Source organism: Pollachius pollachius, assembly GCF_949987615.1.
Source record: "Pollachius pollachius genome assembly, chromosome: 6".
In the NCBI taxonomy this organism is placed as follows: domain Eukaryota; kingdom Metazoa; phylum Chordata; class Actinopteri; order Gadiformes; family Gadidae; genus Pollachius; species Pollachius pollachius.
In genome coordinates, this window is record NC_136939.1 from 525638 (window position 1) to 538733 (window position 13096).

General features: G+C 55.3%; 1 protein-coding gene across 1 annotated transcript; it reads left to right on the plus strand.

Moving 5' to 3' along the window:
• The first annotated feature begins 1749 nt into the window (after positions 1 to 1749).
• vps51 (VPS51 subunit of GARP complex) lies at positions 1750 to 12499 on the plus strand. Its single transcript, XM_079737781.1, has 11 exons — positions 1750 to 2187; positions 2665 to 2794; positions 3316 to 3462; positions 6000 to 6219; positions 6831 to 7623; positions 7722 to 7937; positions 8962 to 9045; positions 9839 to 9973; positions 10377 to 10498; positions 11037 to 11124; positions 12233 to 12499. Exons 1-11 carry the CDS (start codon positions 2014 to 2016, stop codon positions 12491 to 12493), a joined length of 2370 nt encoding a protein of 789 aa, XP_079593907.1. The 5' UTR covers positions 1750 to 2013; the 3' UTR covers positions 12494 to 12499.
• The last annotated feature ends 597 nt before the right edge of the window (positions 12500 to 13096 follow it).

Consider the following 13096-nt stretch of genomic DNA (forward strand, 5'->3'; position numbering starts at 1 on the left):
GGGTTTAAGTAGACTCATGTCACTGTAACAGGTTTAAGTAGACTCATGTCACTGTGGGTAACAGGTTTAAGTAGACTCATGTCACTGTGAGTAACAGGTTTAAGTAGACTCATGTCACTGTGAGTACATTTACATTTACATTTAGGGCATTTAGCAGACGCTTTTATCCAAAGCGACTTACAATATGTGCATTTGTTACAATAAGTACATTTGTCATAAGAAACAATATATCGCGTAACAGGTTTAAGTAGACTCATGTCACTGTGAGTAACAGAAACAATATATCGCGTAACAGGTTTATGTAGACTCATGTCACTGTGAGTAACAGGTTTTAAGTAGACTCATGTCACTGTGAGTAACGGGTTTAAGTAGACTCATGTCACTGTTACAGGTTTAAGTAGACTTATGTCAATGTGAGTAACAGGTTTAAGTAGACTCATGTCACTGTGAGTAACAGGTTTAAGTAGACTCATGTCATGAGGTATGCAGTGATATTGATAAGATTACCTTTTGTGGGATGTCTGCATTATGTTGCTACCTTATCTTTCACCCTGACTGTCATCCTTTCTCATGTCACTTCTCAGCGCTCACATTTGATCTAGAGCTATTCTCTAGACTCCAGACGGACCCAGTGGCTTTTGGGAGGATAGAGTTCTCATATGTCAGGTAGAGACGATTCAATTTCAACAACACAAACCAGTAAAGCAAACTAAAGCCAGTAAAGTGATCCAGGTGCTCAATTCTGAATTATTTATTAGTATGTCCAAAATGTACGGTGACAATAATGGAAATTAAGTGGATCAAATTAACTCCTTATTCTTGAACTATCATATGTATTGCTCTGATATAGTTCACTTCTAGCACCTTATCGCCTTCATCAACAGAATAACCAACACTACTGGTGTCAATAGGGCTCTCCAAAAGGACGTTGCACTATTACATCTTCAGCCATCAGCCTGGTCTGTCAAAGGTTCAAGAAGTGGATTTTATCTCCAAACCAGATCAAACAACTGATATTTTGGTAACCGATCTAAACGGAAGAAATTGAAGAGCAGGACATACACATGTCGCCGGCCGCTAGCGCTGTGTCAGCTGTTTGCTCCGCCGTTCTGTTAGTCACTGCCTTCTGTGTTCAACAGCTAGTCTCTTCCATCTCCAGCTGCATGTCGTTCTGCTTCTGCTGTGCTTCAGATGCGTTTTTAACACCTTGGTTAAGCGTTTCTCGATAAAGGGAACTGTGGACAACACAACCCGGTTTCAAATTATTACAACTATTTGGTTTCAAATTAAAGCTTTTGACATATTATAATATAGAAGTGACGCTTACTTCTCTGCCGTGTCACACATCTGTGGAAGCGAAGAGAATCCACCTCTGAACGGTCTGCAGTGGTTGTGTGTGCTGAAAAACCAGCAGCATAATTCAATCCTTTGTGGTAGTGTCGTCTCGGGCTTATTATAAAATAATTGACATCATGTGTGAGAAGTCTTCTGTTTGGTATTTAGACCTCAAATAAAACGCATTAGGATGGAATATTTATGAAAGTGCTTTTTTTGTTAATATTTATATGAATGAGAATACAATTCACATTTACGTTAATTATATTTAGGCTGCATTCTATTAAAACTCGAATGCATGCATGCAGACACGCATACGTGTTATTGCATGTGCTGACCACTGGTCGGCGCTGTTGAGCCACTGCTCACTTGTCTACGCAATCACGCAACCTGACGCAAAACCCGGAAATAGAATACCCTCGGAGGGTTAGGAAAGATGAACACGTCACACTGATGATAGGATTAATATGACTAAATGACCATGAACACTTTAAAAATCAACATCAACGCATGCAACAGCTAGGATACCTCCCGCTGGGGACATAGAGAGCTTCATCTCAGCTCTGTTCCGGCCTCATCTCAACTGTGAACCAGCTTCATCTCAGCTGTGTTTCCCTGCAGATCCCAGCCGACCCCCTGGTGACTGAGCCGACCCCCTGGGGACTGAGGAGCTGCAGGATGGACGTGGAGGTCGAGACAACAGAAGCGGGGCCTTCGCGGAAGCGGAGAGTCCACGGGATGCTTAAGATGTACTACGGGATGAACGAGGAGGGGAAGGCCGACCAGCCCGACTCCGCGGACCCCTGCGACATCAACGGGCAGCACTTCGACCCGGACGTGTACCTCAATAAGGTAAACCCACAGAGCCTTCGGACCGGACGTGTACCTCAATATGGCCCACAGAGCATTCAGCAGCTCAGGGTTAACCTCAATTAGGTGAACAAACAGCCCTCAGCCAGCTCAGGGTTAACCTCATAAGGGAACAGAGCCTTCAGCCAGGTCAGTTATGGAGATGCTCTGGACAGCCAAGTTCTGATGGCGGAGAACGGCCCCTCAACCTCAGTCCATGTTCAGTAACTGATCCGACACCTTATGATACGTCTCTCTAACATTATTACTGTCAGACGTACTGCTCTGGTTTGTCTGTTTATTTATTTTAGTTCATTTATTTGTATCACACTTCATGAGACGGTCTGACGGTGCTGTCGACTCCCAGCCCAAAGGAACTGGGTTCGATATCCGTTGACCACATCCTAGCCCCTACCTGCTTCTGCTGGGGTCGGACTGTGTGCATGATCCGTGTGTATGATCCGTGTGTGACGGTTCCAGCTCCGGCGGGAGTGCTCCCTGGGGGAGCTCATGGACCAGGAGGGCTGCATGGTGAAGCAGATCCGCTCGCTGGACAGCGACATGCAGACGCTTGTCTACGAGAACTACAACAAGTTCATCTCGGCCACAGGTCAGCTGGTTATTGACCTTCAGGGCATTCACGCTTTTATCCAAAGAGACTTACAGTAAGTACATCTGTCTGATTACAACTGCACATCTGAAGAAAGAGAAACAACGATATATCTCTGTGGGTACAGTGAGGATGTTCATGGCCCAAGCGCTAACCATCACTAGGTTAACCCGTAGGATAGGATCACACGCTACACAAGGCCAAGTATTCTTCTTGTGTCAGGAAGTAGAACATTCAATAAGTGCATAAGAGGGGTGGGGTGGTCTGACTGACTAACCCGGGCAGGGTGGCGCTGGGGTCAGGGTAAACCCTCATGTCAGCAGGCTCACTGTAAGAGGCCCCCCCGCCCCTACCTGCTCCTCAGGCCTCTGATTGGCTGCAGGTCGCTTTGGATAAAACCGTCTGCTGAACAACTGAACACAAAGACACTGATCTTCATAATAAACCCCAGGAACTGAAAAGAAATCAGAATAATGGCCTCCTAGACTGATGACAGATATATGGGTGGTTCCTTCTCTCAGACACCATCAGGAAGATGAAGAACGACTTCAAGAAGATGGAGGACGAGATGGACTGCCTGACCACCAACATGGCCGCTATCACAGAGTTCAGCGCCTCCATCAGCGGGACTCTGCAGGACCAGCACACCCAGATCACCAAGCTCTCAGGTGGGGCCCCTGGGGGTCAATAGGACCAGCACACCCAGATCACCAAGCTCTCAGGTGGGGCCCCTGGGGGGTCAATAGGACCATCACACCCCGATCACCAAGCTCTCAGGTGGGGCCCCTGGGGGTCAATAGGACCAGCACACCCAGATCACCAAGCTCTCAGGTGGGGCCCCTGGGGGGTCAATAGGACCAGCACACCCAGATCACCAAGCTCTCAGGTGGGGCCCCTGGGGGGTCAATAGGACCAGCACACCCAGATCACCAAGCTCTCAGGTGGGGGGCACCCTGGGGTCAATGGGATGAGAACACCCGGAGGTTCCACCCCTCTCTGGGGGGTCGTTGTAGCGGGCGGGGGGCAGCTGCGTCCTAAGATGATTCCAACGGAGAAGCGTTCTGTCTGATGTTCATAACTCACTCAGACAGGACCCCGCAGTCCGTAAAGCCCTGGTTCTAGACCAGGTTCTGATTAGCACTGGTCCCACTGTCCCCAGGGGTCCCCACTGTAGGGGTCCCCACTGTCCCCTGTCCCCTAGGGGTCCCCACTCTGTAGGGGTCCCCACTGTAGGGGTCCCCACTGTCCCCTGTCCCCTAGGGGTCCCCCCGTCTCCTGTCCCCAGGGGTCCACCCTCTGTCCCCTGTCCCCTAGGGGTCCCCACTGTCCCCTGTCCCAAGGGGTCCCCACTGTAGGGGTCCCCACTGTCCCCTGTCCCCAGGGGTCCCCACTGTAGGGGTCCTCACTGTCCCCAGGGGTCCACCCTCTGTCCCCTGTCCCCTAGGGGTCCCCACTAAAGGTTGTCTCCTGTCCCCTAGGGGTCCCCACTAAAGCTTGTCTCCTGTCCCTAGGGGTCCCCACTAAAGCTTGTCTCCTGTCCCTAGGGGTCCCCACTAAAGCTTGTCTCCTGTCCCTAGGGGTCCCCACTAAAGCTTGTCTCCTGTCCCTAGGGGTCCCCACTAAAGCCAGTCTCTTGTCCCTAGGGGTCCCCACTAAAGCTTGTCTCCTGTCCCTAGGGGTCCCCACTAAAGCCTGTCTCCTGTCCCTAGGGGTCCCCACTAAAGCCTGTCTCCTGTCCCCTATGGGTCCCCACTAAAGCTTGTCTCCTGTCCCTAGGGGTCCCCACTAAAGCTTGTCTCTTGTCCCTAGGGGTCCCCACTAAAGCTTGTCTCCTGTCCCTAGGGGTCCCCACTAAAGCTTGTCTCCTGTCCCTAGGGGTCCCCACTAAAGCTTGTCTCCTGTCCCCTAGGGGTCCCCACTAAAGCCTGTCTCCTGTCCCCTAGGGGTCCCAACTAAAGCTTGTCTCTTGTCCCTAGGGGTCCCCACTAAAGCTTGTCTCCTGTCCCTAGGGGTCCCCACTAAAGCTTGTCTCCTGTCCCTAGGGGTCCCCACTAAAGCTTGTCTCCTGTCCCTAGGGGTCCCCACTAAAGCTTGTCTCCTGTCCCTAGGGGTCCCCACTAAAGCTTGTCTCCTGTCCCTAGGGGTCCCCACTAAAGCTTGTCTCCTGTCCCTAGGGGTCCCCACTAAAGCTTGTCTCCTGTCCCTAGGGGTCCCCACTAAAGCTTGTCTCCTGTCCCTAGGGGTCCCCACTAAAGCCTGTCTCCTGTCCCTAGGGGTCCCCACTAAAGCCTGTCTCCTGTCCCCTATGGGTCCCCACTAAAGCTTGTCTCCTGTCCCTAGGGGTCCCCACTAAAGCTTGTCTCTTGTCCCTAGGGGTCCCCACTAAAGCTTGTCTCCTGTCCCTAGGGGTCCCCACTAAAGCTTGTCTCCTGTCCCTAGGGGTCCCCACTAAAGCTTGTCTCCTGTCCCCTAGGGGTCCCCACTAAAGCCTGTCTCCTGTCCCCTAGGGGTCCCCACTAAAGCTTGTCTCCTGTCCCTAGGGGTCCCCACTAAAGCTTGTCTCCTGTCCCCTATGGGTCCCCACTAAAGCTTGTCTCCTGTCCCTAGGGGTCCCCACTAAAGCTTGTCTCCTGTCCCTAGGGGTCCCCACTAAAGCTTGTCTCCTGTCCCTAGGGGTCCCCACTAAAGCTTGTCTCCTGTCCCTAGGGGTCCCCACTAAAGCTTGTCTCCTGTCCCTAGGGGTCCCCACTAAAGCTTGTCTCCTGTCCCTAGGGGTCCCCACTAAAGCCTGTCTCCTGTCCCTAGGGGTCCCCACTAAAGCCTGTCTCCTGTCCCCTATGGGTCCCCACTAAAGCTTGTCTCCTGTCCCTAGGGGTCCCCACTAAAGCTTGTCTCTTGTCCCTAGGGGTCCCCACTAAAGCTTGTCTCCTGTCCCTAGGGGTCCCCACTAAAGCTTGTCTCCTGTCCCTAGGGGTCCCCACTAAAGCTTGTCTCCTGTCCCCTAGGGGTCCCCACTAAAGCCTGTCTCCTGTCCCCTAGGGGTCCCCACTAAAGCTTGTCTCCTGTCCCTAGGGGTCCCCACTAAAGCTTGTCTCCTGTCCCCTATGGGTCCCCACTAAAGCTTGTCTCCTGTCCCTAGGGGTCCCCACTAAAGCTTGTCTCTTGTCCCTAGGGGTCCCCACTAAAGCTTGTCTCCTGTGCCTAGGGGTCCACTCCCTCCTGAGGAAGCTGCAGTTCCTGTTCGAGCTCCCCGCGCGCCTCAATAAGTGTGTGGAGCTGCAGGCGTACGGCCAGGCGGTCAGCGCCCACGGCCGCGCCCGCTGCGTGCTGCAGCAGTACAGCCACCTGCCCTCCTTCAGGGGCATCCAGGACGACTGCCACCTCATCATGGAGGGGCTGAGGCAGCGGCTGAGGCAGAGGTTCAGGTGGGTCAGGAGGCTGCCTGGCCCAAGGGCTGAGGCAGAGGTTCAGGTGGGTCAGGAGGCTGCCTGGCCCAAGGGCTGAGGCAGAGGTTCAGGTGGGTCAGGAGGCTGCCTGGCCCAAGGGCTGAGGCAGAGGTTCAGGTGGGTCAGGAGGCTGCCTGGCCCAAGGGCTGAGGCAGAGGTTCAGGTGGGTCAGGAGGCTGCCTGGCCCAAGGGCTGAGGCAGAGGTTCAGGTGGGTCAGGAGGCTGCCTGGCCCAAGGGCTGAGGCAGAGGTTCAGGTGGGTCAGGAGGCTGCCTGGCCCAAGGGCTGAGGCAGAGGTTCAGGAGGATTCATCAGCCTGGGAGGAAGCTGCTTAAAGCAGTACAGATGTACTTCAGTTTGGGGAGTTTAGAGGGAGCAGCTATTATCAGAAATATACTAGAGGGCCCAGCCTTGTGCTTCCATCCAGAGAGGATTATAAAGATCTCTACGTTACGGGATGTAATTCATTTTCTGCACTCCAATTAAGCCTTTTTTTCCATGTGAAGAATCACAAAGAATTAATCATCCCAGGATCAATCACTGACCCTGATCTACTGCCTCCCCCCCCCCCCCTCCTCCCCCCCTCCCCAGGGATGGGGGGTCCAGTGCTAAGGACCTGTCGGAGTGTGTGGAGCTCCTGCTGCAGCTGGACGAGCCGGCCGAGGAGCTCTGCGACAAGTTCCTGAACCACGCCGGGGCGCGGCTTCACCTGGACCTCACCGGCCTGGAGGCTGAGATCCCGCCGTCGTCGCCGTCGCCCCCCGTCTCCCCCGGCGGCGTCCAGACGGACATCCTGGAGTTCATGGACCGCGGCTGCAACGAGTTTGTGAGCAGCCTGTGCCTGGTGGTGACATCCTACCAGGAGCTGTTCGTGAGCCACGCCCCCGCCGGCGCCCCCGGGGACGTCCCCCGCATGGCCAGCTCCAAGCTGCAGGTGTTCGTGGACGAGCTGGCCGGCCGCTACTTCTCCATCGTGGAACGCCGCATCCAGGAGGAGCGCGGCGTGGGGGACAACTCGCTGCTGGTGCGGGCGCTGGACCGCTTCCACCGCCGGCTGCAGGCCGTGTCCAAGCTGCTGCCGGGCTCCACCGTGCCGGCGCGCGGCACGCAGATCGTGGTGCGGGCCGCCACGGAGCGCGTGCAGCGCTACCTGGAGGCGCTGAAGAGCTTCTACCTGGACACCCTGACGGACGTGCGGCAGGCGCTGGCGGCCCCGCGCCTCTCGGTGGCGGGGGGCCCCGGGGGGCTGGCCCCCGGCGGCGGGCTGCCCGACCTGCTGGCCTCGCTGTCGGCCTCCATCCTCAACCAGATCAAGGCGGTTCTGGCCTCGGTGCACCTGTTCACCGCCAAGGACATCACCTTCTCCAACAAGCCCTACTTCAAGGTGGGGGTCCCGGCTGCATTGGGGGGCGTTATTATAATGGCCGACCTGTTGGTCCTACCAGGTGGGGGTTCTCCTGACGGCTCCGCTCCTCTCCCCAGGGAGAGTTCTGCAGCCGGGGCGTGCGGGAGCACCTGGTGGTGAGCTTCATCCAGTTCATCTGCCAGTCCTCCCGGGGCTTCTGTGAGAGCCCGGGGGACAAGGGCGGCGCCACGCCCCCCGCCCTGCTGCTGCTGCTGTCACGCCTCTGCCTGGACTACGAGACCGCCACCATCTCCTACATCCTCACCCTGACCGACGAGCAGTTCCTGGTCCAGGTTAGGGTTATAGACTAGACTATACTACTACTGTACCCTGACCGACGAGCAGGTCCTGGTCCAGGTTAGGGTTATAGACTAGACTATACTACTACTGTACCCTGACCGACGAGCAGGTCCTGGTCCAGGTTAGGGTTATAGACTAGACTATACTACTACTGTACCCTGACCGACGAGCAGGTCCTGGTCCAGGTTAGGGTTATAGACTAGACTATACTACTACTGTACCCTGACCGACGAGCAGGTCCTGGTCCAGGTTAGGGTTATAGACTAGACTATACTACTACTGTACCCTGACCGACGAGCAGGTCCTGGTCCAGGTTAGGGTTATAGACTAGACTATACTACTACTGTACCCTGACCGACGAGCAGGTCCTGGTCCAGGTTAGGGTTATAGACTAGACTATACTACTACTGTACCCTGACCGACGAGCAGGTCCTGGTCCAGGTTAGGGTTATAGACTAGACTATACTACTACTGTACCCTGACCGACGAGCAGGTCCTGGTCCAGGTTAGGGTTATAGACTAGACTATACTACTACTGTACCCTGACCGACGAGCAGGTCCTGGTCCAGGTTAGGGTTATAGACTATACTACTACTGTACCCTGACCGACGAGCAGGTCCTGGTCCAGGTTAGGGTTATAGACTAGACTATACTACTACTGTACCCTGACCGACGAGCAGGTCCTGGTCCAGGTTAGGGTTATAGACTAGACTATACTACTACTGTACCCTGACCGACGAGCAGGTCCTGGTCCAGGTTAGGGTTATAGACTAGACTATACTACTACTGTTCCCTGACCGACGAGCAGGTCCTGGTCCAGGTTAGGGTCATCCCTTTAGCCAGCTGTAGACTGTAGACTAGACTACTGTAGACTAGACTATTATTAGACCCTGACCTGTGACCATAACCCTGACCATTGACCCTGACCTCTGACCCAACCGTGACCTGTGACCCTGACCCTGACCTTTGACCCTGACCTGTGACCCTGACCCTGACCTTTGACCCGTCTCTCCTCAGCACCACAGCCCCGTCACCCCGGTCACCGTCCTCTGTGCCGAGGCCCGGGAGGCGGCTCAGAGGCTGCTCAACCACTACGTCAAGGTAGGACCCGGACCTCAAGGAACCTCCAGGTCTGGGTAGGACCCGGTCCTCAAGGAACCTCCAGGTCTGGGTAGGACCCGGACCTCAAGGAACCTCCAGGTCTGGGTAGGACCCGGACCTCAAGGAACCTCCAGGTCTGGGTAGGACCTGGTCCTCAAGGAACCGGTAGGTCTGGGTAGGACCTGGTCCAGGTAGGACCCGGACCTCAAGGAACCTCCAGGTCTGGGTAGAACCCGGTCCTCAAGGAACCTCCAGGTCTGGGTAGGACCCGGTCCTCAAGGAACCTCCAGGTCTGGGTAGGACCCGGTCCTCAAGGAACCTCTAGGTCTGGGTAGGACCTGGTCCAGGTAGGACCTGGACCTTAAGGAACCTCCAGGTCTGGGTAGGACCTGGTCCAGGTAGGACCTGGACCTCAAGGAACCTCTAGGTCTGGGTAGGACCTGGTCCAGGTAGGACCTGGTCCTCAGAGACCCTGTAGGTCCAGGTAGGACCCTACAGACCCTGTAGGTCCAGGTAGGACCTGGACCTCAGAGACCTGCTCCTCTTAGAACCAGAACCTTTAGTGAAGACAGACCTTAACAAAACATTTGAGTTCAGTTAATCATGAGCGCTTTTATCCAAAGCAATGACTTCAGATTCAGTCTTTACCCATCAGTCAGGGTGCCTTGCTCAAGGGCAACGGCAGTATTTTAAAAATTCAAGTGCAATCACAACAAAGTGCATGTTTCAGTTAGTGATCCGACAACCCCCTTGAATCTGTACCATCCTGATCCGGATCCTGATCCCGATCCAGGTCCAGGGTTTGATCATCTCCCAGATGCTGAGGAAGAGCGTGGAGACGCGTGATTGGGTGAACACCATCGAGCCACGCAACGTGCGCGCGGTGATGAAGCGGGTGGTGGAGGACACCACCGCCATCGACGGGCAGGTACCTCCACCAATCACAGCTCTGGCACCAGGTCACGTCTGGACCTGGTCGTCTACCCCTCGACATTTAAGTCCACTATTCCTCAGTTAGCTTTTCATTATTAAAGATCAACGCGTTACGAAGCGTTTCAGAGAACATGCAGGCCAGCGCTGACGATGGGTCAATCTTTTCCAGAAAAGTGTATATTTAAGTCGGCTTTCAAATTAAAAGCACCCTGCTATCCTTAGATAAACCTCAACCCAATAAGCATTGGTCAAATACTTCACAGACTAGTTCTTTATATTTGAACCAGTGGGGCGGGACAATGAAACCATGGGAGCTCTGTTAAAGCGAACCCACCAATGAGAAACGCTGTTCCATGACTCCCCCTCTAACGCCTCCTCTGATTGGCCGGGGCCTGCAGGTGGGCCTGCTGTACGAGGAGGGGGTGAGGAAGGCCCACAGCAGCGACTCTAGCAAGAGGACCTTCTCCGTGTACAGCAGCTCGCGCCCGCAGCCGCGCTACGCCGCCAGCTACACCCCCAGGTACTATTAGCCCCGCCCTCACATCATAGCACAAGGGCCCCGGCCTGGGAACCCAGGTGGGGGGGTCAGGGGGGCTCAGGCCCTTCTACTGGGAGCTGGTCTGTGGTCCCAGTCCGTTCTACTGGGAGCTGGTCTGTGGTCCCAGTCCGTTCTACTGGGAGCTGGTCTGTGGTCCCAGTCCTGATGCACCATAGCGTCGGACCGGACGTCTGCAGCTAAAGCAGAGCTGGTTTAATGCGGAGCTGGTTTAATGCAGAGCTGGTTTAATGCAGAGCTGGTTTAATGCGGAGCTGGTTTAAAGCAGTGCTGGTTTAATGCAGAGCTGGTTTAAAGCAGAGCTGGTTTAATGCAGAGCTGGTTTAAAGCGGAGCTGGTTTAATACCGTCCCTCTGCTCATGTTGTTTTTATTTGATTCTAACAAATGGAACTCCAGTTCCTAGCTCAGCATAGCTCACCTAGAGCAGCTGTAACCGTAGTCCAATGAGAGGCCTTCTGTCGGGGGGCGGGGTTAAAGCTCTGCTCTCTGATTGGTCCTCAGCGCTCCGATGGACACCAACCTGCTGAGCAACATCCACAAGCTGTTCTCTGAGAGGATCGACATCTTCAGCTCCGTGGAGTTCAACAAGGTGAGGCCACTGCCACTGGGGGCCCCCTGCCACTAGGGGCCCCTTACCACTAGGGGCACCACTAGGGGCCCCCTGCCACTAGGGGCCCCCTGCCACTAGGGGCACCACTAGGGGCCCCCTGCCACTAGGGGCCCCCTGCCACTAGGGGCACCCTGCCACTAGGGGCACCACTAGGGGCCCCCTGCCACTAGGGGCCCCCTGCCACTAGGGGCACCACTAGGGGCCCCCTGCCACTAGGGGCCCCCTGCCACTAGGGGCACCACTAGGGGCCCCCTGCCACTAGGGGCACCACTAGGGGCCCCCTGCCACTAGGGGCCCCCTACCACTAGGGGCCCCCTACCACTAGGGGCCCCCTGCCACTAGGGGCACCATACCACTAGGGGCCCCCTGCCACTAGGGGCCCCCTACCACTAGGGGCACCACTAGGGGCCCCCTGCCACTAGGGGCCCCCTACCACTAGGGGCCCCCTGCCACTAGGGGCACCATACCACTAGGGGCCCCCTACCACTAGGGGCACCACTAGGGGCCCCCTGCCACTAGGGGCACCACTAGGGGCCCCCTGCCACTAGGGGCCCCCTACCACTAGGGGCCCCCTGCCACTAGGGGCCCCCTGCCACTAGGGGCCCCCTACCACTAGGGGCCCCCTGCCACTAGGGGCCCCCTACCACTAGGGGCCCCTTACCACTAGGGGCCCCCTGCCACTAGGGGCCCCTTACCACTAGGGGCCCCCTGCCCAGCCCTACTCTACTGTCTCTCCGGGCGCTGCTCTCCATAATATTAGTTTGAGAGGAGGGGAGAGGCTACTGTCCTGCGCTCACAGCCACTTCTGGGATTCATTAGATGAGATGTAGTTTATACTATGGTAACGTACATTTAATCCCATTTATCGCATACATCTCGCCATGTTAAGAACAAATAAAAAGAAGGTGAGTCTCTACAGGGAAAGAAGGAAACATCTCCAACGTGGTCACCCCTCTCTCCTCCTCTCTCCCCCCTCTCCTCTCCCCCCTCTCTCCTCTCCCCCTCTCTCCCCCTCTCTCCTCCTCTCTCCCCCTCTCTCCTCTCCCCCTCTCCCCCTCCCCATCCCCTCCCCCCCCCCCCCCCCCAGGTGTCTGTGATGACGGGCATCATAAAGATCAGTCTGAAGACGTTCCTGGAGTGTGTGCGGCTGCGGACCTTCGGCCGCTTCGGCCTGCAGCAGGTCCAGGTGGACTGCCACTACCTGCAGATGTACCTGTGGCGCTTCGTGTCCGACGAGAACCTCGCCCACTTCCTGTTGGACGAGATCGTGGGAAGCACCGCCCACCGCTGCCTGGACCCCGCCCCCATGGAGCAGAGCGTCATCGAGGTCATCTGCGAGCGGGGCTGAGGGGTCACAGGGGTCACAGGGGGGAGGGGAGGTGATGAGGGGTGTGATGACTGAGGGTGAGGGGGTGAGGTAAAGACGAGGGGGGAGGTGATGAGGGGTGAGAGGGTGATGTTTGTCCACATAAATCACTTAATCACTAAATGATTAACTTCTTACCTGCTAGATAAAAAAAGGCAGACTCTGTGGATCCATTACAGATATCACCATGACTACGCTTTACTAATGGAAACTGATCTGACTGTTTGATTCAACACTATATACATTAAACATATGATTATCGTTTTTGACGTTGATGTGACCAACATGACTTTATTATCCTCTGGTGCGTCCTGATGCTAACGGGAAAGTTGATTGTTGAAAGTACTTACTGAGTGTAGAATAAAAATCTAAGATATGACAAACATATTAACATTGTTGCCTCTGTTTTAATCTACCTGTTCTTTAAAATCACAGCCCCAACCTGCTCAGAACCCCCGCGGCCACAAGGGGGCGCTGGACTGCATATTCTCTGAAACGCTTCGTAACGCGTTGATCTTTAATAATTAAAATGGAACAAGTACAGTGAACTTATATGTCGAGGGGTAGAAAGAACATTTGGGTGTA